The sequence below is a fragment of the Pseudoliparis swirei genome, chromosome 9 (genome assembly GCF_029220125.1).
Source record: "Pseudoliparis swirei isolate HS2019 ecotype Mariana Trench chromosome 9, NWPU_hadal_v1, whole genome shotgun sequence".
Lineage (NCBI taxonomy): Eukaryota > Metazoa > Chordata > Actinopteri > Perciformes > Liparidae > Pseudoliparis > Pseudoliparis swirei.
In genome coordinates this window covers 28,062,941-28,084,736 of record NC_079396.1, presented here as the reverse complement: position 1 = coordinate 28,084,736, position 21,796 = coordinate 28,062,941, and the positions used below count along the sequence as shown (strand labels likewise).

Sequence of the window (21,796 nt, the reverse complement as noted above, 5' to 3'; positions counted from 1 at the left end):
CCCCCCCCTTCACTCTGCTTCTCTCACTCGCTGGCAGAGAACGAGGAATGTTAATTAAAGGTTGTGAGAACTGGGAGGAAAACTGAATAAAACAGAAAAAGGGAGGAGGACTCATGGGACAAGAAGAAGAGAGAGAGGGGGGGGGGGTAGAGAGAGAGTTGTTCCTGGTAGGTTCACAGCGTGGAGATGGAGAGATGACATGTGGGACACGAGGAATGAAGGACGAGAAACAATACAAAAGGGAGGGAGATGGAAATCTACCGCGCGGGGGAGGGGGGAGGGGGGGAGGAGATTTGTAAGAAGTGGGAGCGGCGGCCGAGTCCTCTGGGCTGCAGGCTTTATGTTTTCAATAAAGGAGAAGCACTCGCCCCGCGCCCTGTAGACGGCGTTCCTCTTTCCCCGTCAGGAATGCGGCGGGCGGGTCAGCTCCGTGTGTCACGCGTCGTGACGTGTTTATAGCGTGTGACGTGTGGAGGAATGTGGACGCTTTGAATGAATGAAGCTGAGAGCCCCGGGAAGTGTGTGTGTGTGTGTGTGTGTGTGTGTGCTGTGGGGAATGAGCCCACACACATGTGAGCAGCACGTTCTCTCCATGATTTTAGTTTGATGCCTGAAAATAAAGTTTGAGGTTATTTTCCTTCTTTTGTGGCGGAGAAAAGGTGTCAACTTCCTGTAGGGCTACAAAAATACATCGACCTCTTTCCCCATCTCTCTCAACCCCTCTCTCTCCCTCTCCCCCCCTCACTCCCCATCTATCTCTCTCCCTCTCCCCCCCATCTATCTCTCCACCTCTCTCTCTCCCCTCCCGAGGGTGAACAAAAACACACCGTAGACGGACATCAAGTTTGTTTTGAGGTTATTTAAAAAAATCTATAATAATAATATATATACACACACACACACTATATATATATTTTATATTGAGGTTACCAACGTTTAGCTTTTTTATTTCTGCCGATTGTATTTAGGCTTTATAAAATAATGTATTTGTGAGATACTTGATGAACATCAGAGTTATTTTGAGGTTATTTTCCTTTATTTTAATTGTGTGGAGGAGAAAGGTGCCAACTTCCTGTTGGACTACAGAAATACACTGACCCCTCCCCCCCTCCTTCCTCCCGAGGGTGAACTAAACAAACGCACCGGTGACAGGGCGGACACAGAGCAGTGGAGCCGGGTGTGAACACATACTACACCTTCCAGTTGGCCAGCTCCAGGAACTCGATCATCTTAATGAAGCCTCCCATCAGAATCCCTGGAGAGGAAACACAGGAACACAACGTTGTTATATCTTTAGACGGTGTGTTGGGAGAAAAGCCCAAAATGAGAGGGGGAGTGACGGAAGAGGAGAGGAGAGAGAGTCCTGTCCTCTTCGGTAAGCAAGAGCGTTATCTCTCCAACACAGAGACGATCTCAGCCTCGGAGGAGGGGAGGAAAAGAAGAAGAAAGGTCTGCGGGGTCAAGACGAGAGACCGAGAGACAAGGGAGGAGGAAGTCAGAGGGGTTCATCCACATGACCAATGAACAGGGTTCATACTCATGACCAATGAACAGGTTCATCCTCATGACCAATGAACAGGGTTCATCCTCATGACCAATGAACAGGTTCATCCTCATGACCAATGAACAGGTTCATCCACATGACCAATGAACAGGTTCATCACATGACCAATGAACAGGTTCATCCTCATGACCAATGAACAGGTTCATCCACATGACCAATGAACAGGTTCATCCACATGACCAATGAACAGGTTCATCACATGACCAATGAACAGGGTTCATACTCATGACCAATGAACAGGTTCATCCTCATGACCAATGAACAGGTTCATCCACATGACCAATGAACAGGTTCATCCTCATGACCAATGAACAGGTTCATCACATGACCAATGAACAGGTTCATCCATGACCAATGAACAGGTTCATCCTCATGACCAATGAACAGGTTCATCCACATGACCAATGAACAGGTTCATCCTCATGACCAGTGAACAGGTTCATCCACATGACCAATGAACAGGTTCATCCTCATGACCAATGAACAGGTTCATCCTCATGACCAATGAACAGGTTCATCCTCATGACCAATGAACAGGTTCATCCTCATGACCAATGAACAGGTTCATCCTCATGACCAATGAACAGGTTCATCCACATGACCAATAAACAGGTTCATCCTCATGACCAATGAACAGGTTCATCCTCATGACCAATGAACAGGTTCATCCTCATGACCAATGAATAGGTTTATCCACATGACCAGTGAATAGGTTCATCCTCATGACCAATGAACAGGTTCATCCTCATGACCAATGAACAGGGTTCATACTCATGACCAATGAACAGGTTCATCCTCATGACCAATGAACAGGTTCATCCTCATGACCAATGAACAGGGTTCATCCTCATGACCAATGAACAGGTTCATCCACATGACCAATGAACAGGGTTCATCCTCATGACCAATGAACAGGTTCATCCTCATGACCAATGAACAGGTTCATCCACATGACCAATAAACAGGTTCATCCTCATGACCAATGAACAGGTTCATCCTCATGACCAATGAATAGGTTTATCCACATGACCAGTGAATAGGTTCATCCTCATGACCAATGAACAGGTTCATCCTCATGACCAATGAACAGGTTCATCCTCATGACCAATGAACAGGTTCATCCACATGACCAATGAACAGGTTCATCCACATGACCAATGAACAGGTTCCTCCTCATGACCAATGAACAGGGTTCATCCACATGACAAATGAACAGGGTTCATACTCATGACCAATGAACAGGTTCATCCTCATGACCAATGAACAGGTTCATCCTCATGACCAATGAACAGGTTCATCCTCATGACCAATGAACAGGTTCATCCTCATGACCAATGAACAGGGTTCATCACATGACCAATGAACAGGTTCATCCACATGACCAATGAACAGGTTCATCCACACGACCAATGAACAGGTTCATCCTCATGACCAATGAACAGGTTCATCCTCATGACCAATGAACAGGTTCATCCTCATGACCAATGAACAGGTTCATCCTCATGACCAGTGAACAGGTTCATCCTCATGACCAATGAACAGGTTCATCCTCATGACCAATGAACAGGTTCATCCTCATGACCAGTGGTCCCCAAACTACGGCCCGCCTCCCCATTTGGACCGGCCCCCTGAACAATACCAGAGACGCGTTCCGATTTATTATTTTTTTCACCTGGCCCGCTGCCGTTGAGATTGCAGTGATTGAGACGCGGAGAAAATGTGGAGTGGTGCTCTTCGCAATAGAACATCTTTGATGGGACGTGTCGCGTCTCGGCCAATCAGCGTTCAGATGTCCACAGCGTTTGGGAAATTAGGTTAGCTTGAATGTCATGGTGTGTTCACACCGGACGCGTCGAGAATTTTACGCAGCAGTCTCGACGCGCGTCGAAAAAAAAGTGTGTTCAGACCAGACGCGTCGCGACCGCAGAGTACTTCCACTTTTTATTGGACTGAGCTGCACTCCCACTGCGCTTCTCGCTGCTCTCTCTCTTCTTCTCTCTTTGATACGTGTCTCTGACTTTTCCACCTACGGCGGCAGATCTCCTCTGTCATGAAACACATATGCCGGTGTTACACCCCTACTGGTTTTCAGACCTACTGGTTTCCCTGCGCCTGCGTTGTGTTCTCTTAACATCTGCAGCGGGGCTCTGTCTCGCTCACCAGATTCGTCACACATTCACAAACATATTGCTGGAGATCTTCAAGCCACCGTTCATATCCATTTCGGCGATTACGATTGTATAAGTGAGCAGTGCATCACAGCCACGGATGAAGAAATACATTTTCGAAAAATAAAAATAAAAAGATCGCCCGACCTGGTTTCGATCTCTTTCACGCAAAAGGAGTCTGCACTCAAAGACGCGCAGTCTGTGCGCTGCGCCACCAGATATTAGTTTCAAGTCAAGTAATTTATATATTGATCCATTAAGTCACATTTCTTATGTTTTCATGGGAACAGTTTGGTCGAAGGGATCTGGAATAACTGGTCATCTTGAGCGGATATTTACACTTTGAAACATGTTTAGCGATGCTTGTTCGCAATGCAACAACCACACAATACCGCACACAGGTGAGCACATTCTCACTAGCACCCCCCCCCCCCCCCGGCTGGCCCTCCAGCAGGCAAGGCAAACGTTATGTGGCCCTCTTAGGGAAAAGTTTGGGGACCCCTGCTCATGACCAATGAACAGGTTCATCACCATGGTGACCAATTTCCTAGAAAGCTCTTTTTCATTAACTTTTGGTCCATTGAACTTCCGGAACACGAGACTAATGGAACGAAAACACCGGACACACATTACAGTGTATATTTCACTACAGAAATTAACCTTAGATAACGCCTCATTTGCATATTTAAACAAAACATGTCATAAACCTTGTAATACAATAACACCTCCTCCAAACTTCAGACCTTCATTCATAAATATATTATAAAGCTTTATGCAGAGGGGTTAGTTCACCCAGAGACTCATTTATATACATTTATTAATAAAACATGGAGAAAAGTGATGATTTTATGGCTATTGACAGTATGTTCTGATTTATGGAGTGACCCAAAGACATATTATATAAGTCCCCCAAGTAAAGAAACGTTGACTCTAATATGTCAACAGCACAAATCAAGAATTTCCACCACGACGTCGTCCAACGCTCACGGTTCCATCTGAAAATGTATGAAAATAAATCACCTATCTAATAAGATAACGCCTCATTTACACATTTAAAAACATAATGCTTCATAAAACCTGTAACACCAGGAAGAATTGACTTCATGTCAGGGAACTTTAAGCCGATGTCATGTTGTTACACGTTAGACCAGATCCCCCCCCCACCCCCCACCCCACCGTTGGAACATTCCTGGACTCTGTTGCGCAACACGTACTTACCCAGAGACACGACGGCCACGCTCTCCGGAAGGAAATGCAGCTTGAACTTGATGAGCAGGTGCACCAATATGATGCCGATACCTGGGGATGAGAGGAGAGGAGGGGGGGGCAAGAAAAAAGTATGAATATGTAGGACAAATACATCGTGACGCGTGAACTCAGGTCAGATATATTTTGCAGAAAACACCCCCATAATTTCCTCTAATAATGATGATGATTCCATGACTTTTCCAGGTTTTCCATGACCGTACGATCCCGGTGTTGAGATCTTTCCTCGACACAAACCCCCGCAGAGCGGACGGCGACGTCTACGAGGAAAACATACAGCTCGGACTTTATTTCCAGTCCCTGAAAGTCTCAAACGGATCTCTATGAATACACTCGTTATTAGTCTACGAAAGTACTTCACACACTTGCTTTGAGATAAATGACGACAAAGCCGTTCACTGGCATCTAAAAGTGTCGTTGTGTAGACTGTACAAGAGAGAAAATTGCCCCCCGCCGCCAATTAAAACTCAACATTCATACAGTACAAGAGTGAATTTTTGTAAATCGACGTGCTAAAATCAGTTTCCTGGTCATATAAGCATAATTATGATGACACGCCCCGAGGCCACGACGGAGAAAATTAAACGGGCGGAAATGCAGCGCAGCCAACGAGATGAAGTCTTTAACACACGTCGTCGCAGCGCTGGAAGACGGTCGGAGGTCGGTGCAGTAGAGAGGTGGTCTGGTTCTATAAGGTCGGACTGTCAGACCCTGCTGCAGGAGAGGTTTTCTAAAATGGGATCCTGGTGCTCAGAGACACTACCACTTCAGTCCACAGGGGGCGCCAGAATCAACTCAATATGAAAGTTCCTTTCGAAGACAAATTACTATAATTTGCTGCACTTTGTGCTCGTTTGCAACCAATGAAATTCGTCGCTGCATTACAACATTTGGTTAAAGTAACATGGTTATGTTTCCACAAAGGGAATGACTCAAATTGGTGACCGTCTGCATGATTTATCAATTCGGTACAGCGGTAAACATGTGACTGAACCTGCCGTGAACTGAAGCGCTTAATGGAGGCGCTGTGTCTCCAGAAGCTCTTCGTGACCCGACGGCATACCGTCTTAATGCGTTGCCACATCCTTCCCTTTATCCCCCTCCCTCATCCTGAATTACCGCCCACACACGGCTCATTCAACGATCCACTGGAGTGGCTGTACACTGGCCCTCCGCTTAAGGTCAACGCTACCCATACTGCAATGAACCGCAGCGAGAGAGAGAGAGACTACCAACCAATAACCAGCAGGCTGAAGAATATGGTCAGACCGCTGGACTGCTCTTCTTCCTGGGCCTTGACCCCCGTCTGCACAGGCAGGATGGGCTTGGCAGTGGGGGGGGCCGGGGTCGTGGGCTTGACGGCGGGCGTCGTGGCGTGGAGGGTCTCGTTGGTCACGTTGTCGGTGTGGTTGGACACCTTGCTGCAAGGAGACAGTCGGAATGGGTGAACGGTGCATAACAATGACAATAAACATAGACATAAATAAAACAGTAAAAAAACAATAAAAATAGTGCAATAATAAACAGAATATAATAATAATAATAATAAATATTAGAAACAACAACCCAACAACAGTACTTTAAAACAAGTATATATTATAAAATAAAAGTGGCATGTGTATATCAAAGCTATTTTGAGCATGACATTGATATATTGGATTAGTATTAATTTATTTGACATATATAAAAAATTATTAAAATAGAATAGAATAGAATATACACTTTTATTTATCCCCAAGGGGAAATTAGTTCTCTGCATTTAACCCATATTAAGTTTTTTTTTAGTTGGCTGCGGTGAAGCGCGAAGGAAGCAACTGTGGTTCAGTGCCTCTTGCAAGGACACTTGACTGCAACTAATGGGGATGGGTGGGATCGAACCCACCACCCTGGGTTTGGCAGGACGCCTCTCCCCCCCACTGAGCTAAAGCCGCCCAGGTGAATCCAAAGGTGAATCCAATGTAAGCTAGTAACGAAGCGCGTTGATCAGTCAGAATCATAAACGTTTATTTACCAAGTGCGTAAAATAGAACAGTAAAAACAATAAACAGTGCAATAATGTAGACACAATATAATAATAATAATAATAATAAATATTGGAAACAACAACCCAACAACAGTACTTTAAAACAAGTATATATTATAAAATAAAAGTGGCAAGTGTATTTCATAGCTATTTTGAGCATGACATACATTTGATTAGTATTAATTTGACACTTTATATTAAAAAAGGTGACTAAAATATAAGCTTTTAACGTGTTGTTTGTCCCAAAAGCTTCACTTGAAGCTCACTTACTTTATTCTTAAAAGGTTATAACACCTGAATATAGTCGAATAAAACACCTGGCAGGTATTAAGGACATGTCTTTTTTATGTTTTAACCATCCTGTTGAAGCATGTTTAAGTTAGCTAGCTCCATCGGAGCTAAGTTCCTCCAGAGCGAGAAGCACTCAAGTCGACATGAGTTTGTTGTCCTCACCCGACAGGCTGCCCCTCCTTCTTCTGCTCGACCGAACCGAGTCCATCTTCTTCTCCTTCGTGTGTCGTGACAGTTTGCCGGTGTTCCACCTCCCCTCCGCCGGCATCGTCACTCGCGCGCAGATCCAACTGGTTCTCGCTCTCGGCGCGCGTTGGCAAGCACTTATTCACGAATAACAACAAAAAGCAAAGCAACACAACTTCGCGGTGAACGCCTCTCATTCTCGAGCCGGTGCATTTACACACAAAAGCGAAGCTTCGGGAGCAAAAACACACTTGGAACTTTCATGTCCACGGCGCCCTGTGTTTTTCTGTTGACATCGCTGCTCCGCTTCCGGGTGACGCAGTGTCTGCCGGGAATTGTAGTTTTTTGCGTTGCGTGTGGGGAGAGAAGAGTAAGGAAACAACAACCAAGGATTTGATGAAACTGAAGTCGAATAAATATGTATGTTGTCTGTCACGGTGGATATGATTTAACTTTCAAGTGGTTTCAATAAAAAGTCGACGCGTCAGAGTAGTGCTTGGAGACTACATTTCCCATGAGCCTTTGAAATGTCGCGTCAGCCGTCAACTTGCGGTTTCGTATGTATTGAGGCTTCAGTGTGGCCTGCACCTGCTGCAAATTACCTGCAGATGTAGGAAACATCCTTGTAACCCTTCAATTAATCAGTAGATGAGTGTAAATTGAGATGGACGGATATACATATGTGAAGATTAAACTCATATTAACACATTATATATCAGCGGGAGGGGAAAGTGTGCATAACTGAACAATAATATAATATATGAAGATGTGCATGCATGAGTAGGTCTATACTACAAGATCTAATGCACAGTTATATACATATACACACATTAATATTGATATATATATATATATATACATAAATATAATACATATATTATTTTTGCAGGGCTTTTGATATATACATATAGCTAATTAAAGTGGCTATTTATTCATTTATATATATATATATATGTTTATATATATATATGAAGACCAACTGACAGTAGAGAATGTAATAAGCTATAATGAGCTATGTACATATGTGATATATATATATATATATATAGATCAGCTGTTAGTTAAATAACGACTTTAATTAGCTATAATTAGCTAATTAGCTATTTATTCATTTATATATATATTATATATATGAAGACCACCAACTGACAGTAGTTAAATAGAGACTGTAATTAGCTATAATGAGCTATGTACATACATATATATATATATATATATATATATTAGTTCAGTCTGCTCTCTCTCTCTCTCTTTCTCCCCCTTTCTCTCTCTCTCGTTCTATATATATATATATATATATATAAAGATCAGCTGACAATAGTTAAATAGCCACTTTAATTAGCCGTAAAACAGCTGTCTAGCGTGAAGCTAGCTTCCACATGAAACGCTCTCCGCCGGTACCGCCATCGCGTAGCAACGGTTGCTAAAGGTGTGACGGTTTTCCTCGAACCCTCGGTACCTACGTCGTTCGCGTCGCGTGCGCGTGCTCGTTCCTGTCTGTTGGCCGTCCACGCCCACTTTTCTCTGGTGTTGGTCATTTTGCGGAGAGGCAGCCGGCCCCATTCATAGGGCGGCAGGCAGGCGGGCGGGCGAAGCGCAGGAGCGGCCACAGCACCACCACCGACACCGAGTGATGGTCTCCCTCTAGAACCAACCAACCCAACCCGACCGGTACCCGAACCCCCCCCCCCGGGAATGGATTTGTGAACGTCCGCCGACTGTGAGCCTCGAAGCTGTCGCGGAGTGAAACACGCCGACTTCCTCGTCCTCCTCCTCCGCAGCTTCTCGCCATCAGCTTCCGCCGCCACACCGGCTACCGACCGACCGACCGCTCTGCTCGTTGACCCGAGGGCAGACCGCGGAACCCCGGCTCCTTCCTCCGGGCATCTGGATACCGTTGACCCCCCCCCCCCCCCCCAAAAAAACCCCAAACCTCGGCTTGGAAGATAACGGGAAACGTCGTCTTCCTTCCACCCCCACACTCCCATTTGCTGCCTGTATGATGCCGGCACATTTGCGGTTCCGAAGACGGTCATTCCTCGGGCTCTTATTCCTGTTTTCGCTCTCCACCTCCGCGTTGTATTTCATCTACTCCGCCCCCGGAATCGGTAAGTGTAAACCGGCCTGGTATCGCGGGGGGGGGGGGGGGGGGGGGGTTGTGTGTGTGTGTGAGAGAGCCTTGATCTCCCCCAATCGATGATAACGATGAGACTGCTGATGGATGCTGGAAGTCTATCCCATAATATCCATGTACCTGACCGTGGTAATCATGGTGCTATGATGAGCTGTTAGCAGGCCCAGCAGCTATGATTATGATGCATGTGCTGGCAAAATATAGTCATTTAGCTTTTGGTGTGTTCGTTGTGAGCCTATATCACTGCTCAAGTTGTGAGTCCTGGACTCATAGAGCCCTGAATGACACTATTTAGTTTTAAGAAGTCATCCTGAGCCCAGAGATCACACATGTGTGACATCATCAAGTCACACGCAGGTGTGTGACATCATCAAGTCACACGCAGGTGTGTGACATCATCAAGTCACACGCAGGTGTGTGACATCATGTGTCCATTCATAAATTAATGATGTCTCACCTCCTCTTTTGTGTCTTTTTTTTTTTTTAACCACCTCCCAGTTTCCTTTTCCTTGAGCATCTGGAGTCTATGGAAGACCATTTACACCACTAACATAATAATAATAATAATAATAATGTCTTTCTATCTCATAAAACCTATTGTAGGGGTCCAATTATGGTCAACTCATTTTTGGTTTTCAAAGGAATCATGATTGAAACGTATTTATATGGAAGATGTATGTATATATATTTATATTATTTTTTAATGTTCTTTGATATTTTTCTTTATTTTATATTAATTTTCTGATTTGTTTGTTAATAATTTAGGATAGGAATATATAAGCATATTTTTCCTTCTACCTATACCTTTTCAGTCTTTCTGTTTTGTATATAAAATATAATAATGTATTTGATTGACTGAATAACAAAGAATACACACACACACAGACACTTTCTATCTCATAATAATGACTTTCCATCTCATAATAATGACTTTCTATCTCATAATAATGACTTTCTATCACTTACATTTTTTTTTTAGTGGGGGAAATGGGCTTCCATAGGTCCACTACCAGCCCAGATGTTTATTGCGTTCTATTTTGCGTTATCATCATCACCGATGTGCGATTTCCCAAATATCAGTCGCTTGTATCGGCGGCTTATCTCACATTTATTGTTAAAAAATAAATAAATAAAACAAGTTGGGACTTTCACCCGGCAGTGGCCTTGAGGCCGTGCCGATCCCAGTCTGTCATTCCACTTCCCTGACACTCGGCGATCACGCCGCCGCCGGTTGGATATCCTGTTGCGCTTGCTGAACAGGCGTTCTGCGTTTGCCACGGTTGGGCTCCTCGAGGCATTATCTCAGACCTGTCCACAATACCAGATTACAGGCCGCAGCTTTGAAGCGTGTTTAAAAAACACGTGCCCGACATGGATTTAAACATGAAACTAGACGTACTGATTTAGGGGAACGGCACTACGTGCTGTGGCTTAAAATCACAATGAAAATACTTCTTACAGGGTTCGTACGCTCATGGAAAACCTGGAAGTCAGGGAATTTTAAAATGGTCATTTCCAGGCCTGGAAAAGTCATGAAAAAAACAAATCATAAAAGTTTTGGAAAAGTCCTGTAAATGTGTTATAATCACATGTTCATTTACGCCGAGTTTAAAATAATTAATATGTTTTTTAAAGAAAGACGCTCAAAATATAAGCCGGCGTACGCTCTCCATACGCAACATGTTCAAAAATGTTCATGTTTATACCGAGAGTTCAGTTTGTCATGGACATGTGGTTTAAAGTCCTGGAAAAGTCCTGGAAATCCAAAATGTGTAAGAACCCTGTTATTAAAAAACCCCAAAAGGAAACGGGCGTTGGCTTAACTATGATTTAGAAATACAAAATTACGAAAACATTTGGCTCCTTGTGTTTTGACAATTTGATTTGTACATTTTAGAAGGCGTGATTCACAACGCTGCTTTCACTCGTCCGGGGAACATTGTTGTTTTTAACACTTTAAACTATCCACAGTTTAAAGTCATACATCAAGAGAGAAGTAGAGTCACTATATAGACTTCTATACAACCAGAGGAGCCCCCTGGTGGTCAGGAGAGAGAATGCAGCTTTACACATGAATATATACTTCTATACAACCAGAGGAGACTCCCCCTGGTGGTCAGGAGAGAGAATGCAGCTTTACACATGAAGATATACTTCTATGCAACCAGAGGAGCCCCCTGGTAGTCAGGAGCGGTTGAGACCATAAACTGCATGTTTACTGAGGGAATAAATGAAGAAAGTCACTTGTGTGATCCGTCGCTTGTGGTTCACACCAGAAGGTCGGTAGTCTACGTAAACAACGGAGGTCTCAATGTGACGACGAATAAATCACATCGACGGTGACGTTCAAGTTGTACAAGAGCGGACATTTTTTTCTCAACCATCAAAGAGCCGGTCATTCCCCCCCCCCGCCCCGCCTTTACTCTTCGAAGTAGCTATGGATCTATTCACGCTTTCCGCCCCATGTACAGGGTTTTTCCTGCATAGAGAACATTTGGGCACGCGCCTACGCCGTTTTCCCGAGCGCCTATGACAAATCCCGAGCGCCTAAGGCAAAAAAAAGTCTGCGATGGAAAAAAACAAAAACAAAAAACTGTTCATCACGTGCATGTCAGCGAATATGTTCTCAATAGTATGTTTCAAGTAGGCTACAGCCAAACCCTCGTTCTGTTTTGATCAACAGTAATCGAGTTAATAAGCGTGTCTTCTTGTCTGATCAATACGCAACTGTGAGGTGAATGGACAGAGCGGCCAGCTGCTGGTCACTCAACAGCCCGACGTGCACCAATACACCTGGACTATCAGAGAGGTTTCAATCGCGGCGCACCTCAACGGAGTAAATGCGCCCGGCGAGGGCCGCAGAGTGAGAGGACCACGAGGGGATCCTCACCACCGAGCGGCGTCCCCGTCCCCCGAGTTGAATCTCTGGGTCAACTCAGCCGACTCTCACATGTCTGAGCCCCTATAGACTGATGCTCACGCTAAACACATTGGATCGGGAGCGCGCGAGGGTTTTGATAAAGTTAGCGGAAGGATTTATGTGACAACATCCGGTTTTGCAAAGTTAGCGGAAAGAACCACGTGAAACAACATCCGTTTATCAAAATAAGATGTCGACAAATCATACACGAACATATAAAAGTAAATTTTCAATTCAATTCAGTTTATTTGTATAGCCCAATTTCACAAATTACAAATTTGTCTCGGAGTGCTTTACAATCTGTACACATAGACATCCCTGACCTTTGACCTCACATCGGACCAGGAAAAACTCCCAAATAACCCTTCAGGGGGAAAAAAAGGGAAGAAACCTTGAGGAGAGAACAGAGGAGGATCCCTCTCCAGGATGGACAGAACAATAGATGTCATGTGTACAGAAGGACAGATAAACAATGAACTGATTTTGTATCTTTAGAGATCGTTTCTGAGATTTAGCTTAAATTATGCTAACATTTTTACTGTACCAAGGAAGAGTTTATAAAAATAAGTCAGACTTTTGTATGTTAAACAAAGTCCTGTAAATGGATTTCCCCAAGAGTTCCAGGAAATGAATGATGCAGATGTGTTCCATACATATCTGAAATCCCCTACAATAGCAATCAAACCATTTTAATGTATCAATTTGGACATTTCTCAAAGTAAAGTCCTAAATGTTGAAAGAAATCTGCAATTTCTTTCATGTTTGAGGTGCTTTATATATGTATTTCCTCATAGTCCTAGGCAATAATGCTACACAATAAATAGAATGCTTCAATCAACACCGTGATCGGCATTATTGGATCGGCAGATACTGATTTCAGTGATCGGTGATCGGCACCCCAAAACCTGATCGGTGCATCTCTAATTGTCAATCTATTAGCCTATCTATTTTAGCAAAATGATTTCCTCAAGCATTGCCTCCATTATTTATGGGGAAAAAAAAGACATAGATGTCTGCTAATTACGGTGCTATAGCAACAGAGACCGTGCGCGCATAGCGCGCTAAACATTTTTTTCGGGAGCACCGAAGACCCATTTTGACCCAGGAAAAACCCTGATGTATGGACGACTTAATCAATAATCGTGATCGGTTGGCGTGGGGAGGACACGTTGGCGGCGGGAGTGGCGAGCTCACGTGACTTCTACTACCGCCGTGAAACAAGCAAACTAAATACATCATGGAGGGATGGGAAAAATAATCGTTAACTTAGTAAATATTTGAGGTATATTGATCCGGTGACCGGCTGCATCCTGGGCCTGGGGGGGGGGGGGAGAACAAGGACCATTAATTATAGATTGGGAACCAGGAGCTTCTGCTGCTGTTACTAAAAGCTATAGTTTAGGTTGTGCCTTTTGGTAGCCCCGCCCCTAAAGCGCCCCGTCAATCACCTGTAGCCCCACCCCTAAAGCGCCCCCTGTCAATCACCTGTAGCCCCGCCCTTAAAGCGCCCCCTGTCAATCACCTGTAGCCCCGCCCCTAAAGCGCCCCCTGCTTTATGGTCTGACTCTAAATGACCATAAAGTATAAATGATGACATCATGCTGTATAGAAGAAGACTTGAAACTAGAGACTGAGACATAAATTCATGTTTACAATGTTTACTGAGGGAATACATCAAGAGAAGTAGTCACTATATAGACTTCTATACAACCAGAGGAGCCCCCTGGTGGTCAGGAGAGAGAATGCAGCTTTAACACATGAAGCATAGACTTCTATACAACCAGAGGAGTCGCCCCCTGGTGGTCAGGAGGGAGAATGCAGCTTCAACACATGAAGCATAGACTTCTATACAACCAGAGGAGTCACCCCCTGGTGGTCAGGAGATAATGCAGCCGTAACACATGAAGCATAGACTTCTATACAACCAGAGGAGTCGCCCCCTGGTGGTCAGGAGGGAGAATGCAGCTTCAACACATGAAGCATATACTTCTATACAACCAGAGGAGTCGCCCCCTGGTGGTCAGTTAAGATAATGCAGCCGTAACACATGAAGCATAGACTTCTATACAACCAGAGGAGTCCCCTGGTGGTCAGGAAAGAGAATGCAGCTTTAACACATGAAGTATAGACTTCTATACAACCACAGGAGTCGCCCCCTGGTGGCCAGGAGAGTGATTGAGACCATAAACTGTATGTTTACTGAGGTAATAAATCAAGAAAGAAGAAGTCACTTTTGTATTTGTTGTATTTTAAAGCTACAGGACTTTGACCTCTTGTCAGGTTGTGTCTCTTTCGCTGCAGCAGGGCTCTGCAGGAAGGGGTTGCCGCGGAGACGACCTCCGAGAAATGTTTTTCTTTTGGTTCCCGCCAGAGAGATCGGACGCTTCCTCTCGTTCAGCTTCTTCCCCCAAAGCAGAAACAAACTCAAACATTTGACGATGCTGCTTTCAGCCGTCCAGAGGATCCGAGAGAGGAAATAAAGAAACTCAGCATCATTCGTCTCGTCTGGCTTTATAAGTCGTGTTTAATCATTTTAAGGGTTGAATTTATTCTCTGGCTCCAGTGTTCATCCACACAATGCTCTCACTCAGTTACATTTTATGAAACTAAAACAATTTAAATGTGGGGTCCTTTGGTGTCTCTTTTTTATTTTTGCCTTGTTTTTTTCTCTTTGATCATCATCATTCTAGCTCTCCTCGTGTCCTTCAGTTCAACATTTGTGTGAGTTTAACAACAAAATACTGGCATTCAAATCTTTTAAACGTATATAAAGTCTTGATGGCAGCCGCACTCTGATGTATGAATGCATCGTATAGGACGGGGGGGGGGGGGAGAATGCAGCAAAACAATTCAGAGTAAAGAAGAAGAAGAAACGGACTGATAGAAAAGGGCAGGATGATGAAGGGGGGATGGTGAGGAAGAAAGAGAGCTGCTTTCCTGCTGCTGGTCTGCACACCTGAGCAGGGCTCTCTCTCTCCCTCTCCCTCTCTCTCTCTCTCTCTTTTCCCCCCCGAGCACATGGATGCTGACTGATGCATGCTGGGGATGTGCTGGGCCCCGATTGCGGCAGTTTATTTAATTAAAACACGAGTGTGTGTGTTGATGGCTTGTGTGTGTGTGTGATGGCTTGTGTGTGTGTGTGTGATGGCTTGTGTGTGTGTGTGTGTGTGTTGATGGCTTGTGTGTGTGTGTGTGTGTGTTGATGGCTTGTGTGTGTGTGTGTGTTGATGGCTTGTGTGTGTGTGTGATGGCTTGTGTGTGTGTGATGGCTTGTGTGTGTGTGTGTGTGTGTTGATGGCTTGTGTGTGTGTGTGTGTGTGTTGATGGCTTGTGTGTGCGGCCCATGTGTAATATTTACATGTAGCCTGCACCGTGTTGTTCTGGGTGCAGCCTGCCGGCCGGCCAGCGTCAGGTCCTGACGAGAGCTGCCCGTCCTCTTGCCTCACAGTAATCATCGTCGATGTGAAGCGGGAGGCGAGGACACGCCCACTTTGTAAACGGCAACTTAGGCCTCGTATTAATAGTTTTTTTCAGACGCCTTTGGAGTGACCTCACGTTACCCCCCCCCCCCCCCCCCCGTCGTGTCGGCGCCCGTCTCTCCGATGCAATTGGCGAGCCAGAACACACTTCCTGCACGGCGTCTCCCCGACGCAGACGAGGCCGCCGTGCGCTCTGCAGCTCGACGCGCTTTGCATACGGACACCGAGAGACGGCAGACGACCTCCAGCTGGAACCGGCTGTGACCTTTGAACTCCTTTCAGAGCCGCATTTCCCATCCATTGTATTTTCAGTCTGTGTGTCTTCACACTGTTGGATGTTTACTTCTGAAATCAGTTTGACTTCCTTCAGACGCTTCAGGCGCTCGCCGCTCCACGGCCATGTGGATTGACGGGGGGGCGGGGCTTAGCAGAAAGGGGGTCAATTGAATGTTGACCGCCGTCTCGTTCACTCGTGGACACCAACGGCGTGCGCCCGGTTATCACCGTCGTGGCCGATCTGTCACAGCCCCACACTGTGTGTGTGTGTGTGGTTTGAACAGCCACTTCCTGCAGAAGCCCGGTGACTCCCTCTTCCCGGTGTACAGGAGCGGACGCCTTCTCTCTTTTTCTTTCCCAGGAACCATTTGAATCCTAATTTGGGTAAAAGCTCGAGGAGGAGAGAGAGAGAGTAACACACACGTGAGGACATGAAGGAAGTCGCCGTGTGGCCGACTCGTTGTTCCGGTGGTTCTGTCTGTCGGGGTAAACCATTAGCTTTCGGGTGGAGGGGGAGGAAGACGCGGCAGTGAACTCGCTCTGAATGAATAATGTTTCATGTTCTGTTTTCTTCGTGCCGTGAGTCATTCCCAACGCCGACGTCACGAAGCCACACACTGGCGGTCGTTGCTGTTGGAGCCTTGAATCGAGGACGCGGCGTCGCGGTCTCAGGCGCATCGAGGCGTCGGCGCGTTGTGGATCAGACGGCACCGCGGTTTTGATCGGCTCTGCCGCGCCGTTGTGTCCGCTCCGCGTTCTCACCGTCTGAAAGTTAACCGTCGCCTAAAATTGTTTTCTCGTTCGTCGTCCGGTTGCACTCGGCTCCGCCCTCAAGAAACCAAGATGGCGCCGGCCGACATGCTGAGATGAAGGCTTCTGAACTAAACCAACGGGGTGACGTCACGGCGGCCGCGTCCTGCTTCTATACAGCCCGTGGGGTCCTCAGTCAGGGTTCGGACGTCATGGAAAACCGAAAAGAGTCATAGAAATGAGATATATCGATATATTTACGCAGAGTTTAAAAAAAAATAATATGCTTTTAAAAGAAAGACGCTCCAAATATAAGCCGGCGTATAACGCTGTTTCATAGTCGCACATCACATTGTTCACGCTGCAAGTGAACGCACCGCAATGGAAAAGATCTACATGTTTATTATTTTAATCAAATTATTGTCTCTCTTGTTATTTACGGTTAAACTCTATACTTTGGAATTCTCATTGTTAGTTTAAATACTAAATATTCTCACTTTTTCATGGTTACACCTGTTCATTGGTCATGAGGATGAACCTGTTCATTGGTCATGTGATGAACCTGTTCATTGGTCATGAGGATGAACCTGTTCATTGGTCATGAGGATGAACCTGTTCATTGGTCATGAGGATGAACCTGTTCATTGGTCATGTGATGAACCTGTTCATTGGTCATGAGGATGAACCTGTTCATTGGTCATGAGGATGAACCTGTTCATTGGTCATGTGGATGAACCTGTTCATTGGTCATGAGGATGAACCTGTTCACTGGTCATGAGGATGAACCTGTTCATTGGTCATAAGGATGAACCTGTTCATTGGTCATGTGGATGAACCTGTTCATTGGTCATAAGGATGAACCTGTTAATTGGTCATGTGGATGAACCTGTTCATTGGTCATGTGGATGAACCTGTTCATTGGTCATGAGGATGAACCTGTTCATTGGTCATGTGGATGAACCTGTTCATTGGTCATGAGGATGAACCTGTTCATTGGTCATGAGGATGAACCTGTTCATTGGTCATGTGGATGAACCTGTTCATTGGTCATGAGGATGAACCTGTTCATTGGTCATGTGGATGAACCTGTTCATTGGTCATGTGGATGAACCTGTTCATTGGTCATGTGGATGAACCTGTTCATTGGTCATGAGGATGAACCTGTTCATTGGTCATGTGGATGAACCTGTTCACTGGTCATGTGGATGAACCTGTTCACTGGTCATGTGGATGAACCTGTTCATTGGTCATGTGGATGAACCTGTTCATTGGTCATGAGGATGAACCTGTTCATTGGTCATGTGGATGAACCTGTTCATTGGTCATGTGGATGAACCTGTTCATTGGTCATGAGGATGAACCTGTTCATTGGTCATGTGGATGAACCTGTTCATTGATTATGAGGATGAACCTGTTCATTGGTCATGTGGATGAACCTGTTCATTGGTCATGAGGATGAACCCTGCTGTTTACATGAGACACGGAGAGGAAGTTTATTATCATTGTAAGAAAAACAGACAAGGAAATGAAGTGAGCGACTCCTCATTCAGCAGCAACAATAGAAACATGAATGAAAACATGAAGATGAGACATTTCTAATTTAAAAAAAGAGATTTAAGAATAAATCAAATGTAAAACAGTCAACATAGTGCAAGAACTTAAACATTACATTAACAATATAAATAAAGTGACTGGAGACCAGGCCGTGGACTCGCTTCTGTAACTGTGTTCAAAGTGTCAAATTAAATATTAGCAGTTTCAATCTCATGAAATTCCTCCGGCCTGGACAGCGCCAGAGGTTCTCTGCCCGCTTGACCTTTTCACTGCAGTTGCCATAGCACCCCCTCCCATCCAGGACCGACTTATCGTCACGGCAACCACAGAAACATGGCATCCTCTGGTCCCCTCAGGATGCAGTCACTCTGAAGCCGAATGTCGTCTTTCAACCGCTGGCTGTCGAGGTGGTGCCCAGCGAATAATGTGGGCTACGTAGACAACTGGAAGACTTTCTGGGGAAAGCCTGATCTGATGAGGAGAGACGGCATCCATCCCACGTTGGACGGAGCGCGTCTCATTTCTGCGAATATGACCAAGTTGATCACCGGACTTAATCCATGACAACCCAGGGTTCAGATCAGGAACCGGGAGCAGAGTTGTAGTTTAACACCCTTCTCTGCTCTTCCATTCGAGCAGTTACCCACCCTTGACTTTAGAGTAGAGACTGTCTGTCCCACGGCCACTTCAATTAAATAAATCAAAAGTAAGGAGAAGAGGAGTCGTACACAATAACCTTATACAAGTTAACACCATTATTTCAGCAGTGCAACAAAACAGGTCTATTAAATGTGGTCTCCTAAATATTCGATCTCTGTCATCTAAAGCTGTGTTACTAAATGATTTAATATCAGATAATCACATTGATTTATGTTGTCTAACTGAAACCTGGCTGAGCCATGAATAATATGTCTGCCTGAATGAATCGACTCCTCCAAGTCATATTAATACTCACATTCCTCGAGGCACCGGTCGAGGAGGTGGAGTAGCAGCCATCTTTGAATCGAGCCTATTAATTAATCCTAAACCAAAATTACACTACACCTCATTTGAAAGCCTTGTTCTTAGTCTTTCACATCCAACCTGGAAAACACTACAGCCAATTCTATTTGTGATTCTGTACCGGCCACCAGGTCCATATTCAGAGTTTATATCTGAATTCTCAGAATTTATATCAAGTTTGGTTCTTAAAACCGATAAAGTTATTATTGTTGGAGATTTTAATATCCATGTGGATGTTGATAATGATTGCCTTAGTGCTGCATTCATCTCCTTGTTGGACTCGATTGGCTTCTGTCAGAGAGTACAGAAACCCACTCACAGCTTTGGCCACACGCTTGATCTTGTTCTTACAATTTTAATCGGCCCTGAGCACCTCAGAGATCAATTATCTGGTGATGTGGATTCTGTAGACGGCATTGCCCTGGCATCCAACACCACTGTAAAGAATCTTGGCGTTATCTTTGATCGGGACTTGTCCTTTAACTCCCACGTAAAGCAAATCTCAAGGACTGCATTCTTTCATCTACGTAATATTTCAAAAATCAGGCACATCTTGTCTCAAAAAGATGCAGAAAAATTGGTTCACGTTCGTTACTTCGAGACTGGATTACTGCAACTCCTTATTAGCAGGCTGCTCTAATAAATCTCTTAGGTCCCTCCAGTTGATCCAGAATGCTGCAGCTCGTGTTCTCACTAAAACTAAGAAAAGAGATCACATCACTCCTGCACTAGCTGCTCTGCACTGGCTCCCAGTAAAATCAAGAATCACTTTTAAAATTCTTCTCTTAACCTACAAAGCCTTGATTGGTGATGCTCCATCATATCTTAAGGAGCTTGTCATACCATATTGCCCCACTAGAGAGCTACGCTCACTAAATGCGGGACTACTTGTAGTTCCTAGAGTCTTAAAAAGTAGAATGGGAGCCAGAGCCTTTAGTTATCAAGCTCCTCTTTTATGGAACCAGCTTCCAATTTCAGTCCGGGAGGCAGACACAGTCACCTCGTTTAAGAGTAGACTTAAGACCTTCCTCTTTGACAGAGCTTATAGTTAGGGCTGAATCAGGTTTGCCCTGGTCCAGCCCCTTGATATGCTGCTATAGGCTTATAGCTGCCGGGGGACGTTTTAGGATGCACTGAGTACCTATCTCCTCTTTTTCTCTCCTTAAGGATGAATTTTCATCTCTCAATCACACGTTACTAACTCTGCTTTCTCCCGGAAGTCCTTTTGACTTTACGTCTCATGGGGTCATCGGACCCTATGAGACGGCATAGATCTATCTGCCTGATGGATCGTCTGGGTCGTGGAATTCCTGCTCATGACTACGCCACTGTCCTGTTGAGACTCCGCCCACTCCTCCTCCCCACCGCCATCTGCCTGATGGATCGTGGAGGTCTCCATCGTGGAATATGCCTACTATGAACTATTCATACACTCTGTCATATTCATTGAATGTATTTTAACTCTAAATCTGTCCTTCTGTACACATTACATCTATTGCATCTGTCCATCCTAGGAGAGGGATCCTCCTCTGTTGCTCTCCTCCAGGTTTCTTCCCTTTTTTTCCCCCTGAAGGGTTATTTGGGAGTTTTTCCTGGTCCGATGTGAGGTTTTGGGGCAGGGATGTCTATGTGTACAGATTGTAAAGCACTCCGAGACAAATTTGTAATTTGTGAAATTGGGCTATACAAATAAACTGAATTGAATTGAATTATGGCGTTGACATTGAGCATTTGAACGTCTTCCCACAGAATCCTCTTCTGTCAGACCACAACCTCATAACTTTTGAATTTATACTACCGGAGTGTACTCCGTTAGTCAAAAGTTTCTACACCAGATGTCTAACTGACAGTGCTGTAGCTAAATTTAAAGAAGCGATTCCTTCTGTATTTGATTCAATACCACGTCTCAATATAACAGAGGACTCCTGGTCTAACTTTAGTCCGTCCCAGATTGATCATCTTGTTGACAGTGCCACAGGCTCTCTGAGAATGACTCTGGACTCGATAGCCCCTCTGAAGAAGAAGACAGTGAGGAAGAGGAGGTTTGCTCCCTGGTATAACCCTCAGACCCGCAAACTGAAGCAAACATCACGAAAGCTTGAACGCATATGGCGTTCAACTAATCTCGAAGAATCCCGCTTAGTTTGGCGAGATAGTCTTACAACTTATAAGAAGGCCCTCCG

General features: G+C 44.9%; 2 protein-coding genes across 6 annotated transcripts in view; one reads left to right on the top strand and one right to left on the bottom strand.

Annotated features, from left to right (window-relative positions):
• slc9a8 (solute carrier family 9 member 8) overlaps positions 1-8,082 on the bottom strand; it is a 31,724-nt gene extending 23,642 nt beyond the window's left edge. For both annotated transcript variants that reach the window (XM_056422536.1, XM_056422537.1), the window contains exons 1-4: positions 7,475-8,082; positions 6,235-6,419; positions 4,951-5,031; positions 1,197-1,255 (exon numbers count right to left, since the gene is read on the bottom strand). In XM_056422536.1, coding sequence (XP_056278511.1) covers positions 1,197-1,255; positions 4,951-5,031; positions 6,235-6,419; positions 7,475-7,695 — 546 coding nt within the window. In that variant the 5' untranslated portion in view covers positions 7,696-8,082. The remainder of the gene's footprint in view (positions 1-1,196; positions 1,256-4,950; positions 5,032-6,234; positions 6,420-7,474) is intronic.
• b4galt5 (UDP-Gal:betaGlcNAc beta 1,4- galactosyltransferase, polypeptide 5) overlaps positions 1-21,796 on the top strand; it is a 62,798-nt gene that overhangs the window by 489 nt on the left and 40,513 nt on the right. For 2 of the 4 annotated variants that reach the window (XR_008832786.1, XM_056422553.1), the window contains exon 1: positions 8,964-9,606. The exons of 1 other annotated variant lie outside the window; for it this stretch is intronic. Coding sequence is in view for 1 of the 3 variants with exons in the window: in XM_056422553.1 (XP_056278528.1) it covers positions 9,498-9,606 (109 nt within the window). In the remaining 2 variants the exon portion in view is untranslated. Of the gene's footprint in view, positions 1-8,963; positions 9,607-21,796 lie in introns of those variants that run through there. One more of the 4 variants, XM_056422555.1, reaches the window with a different exon arrangement.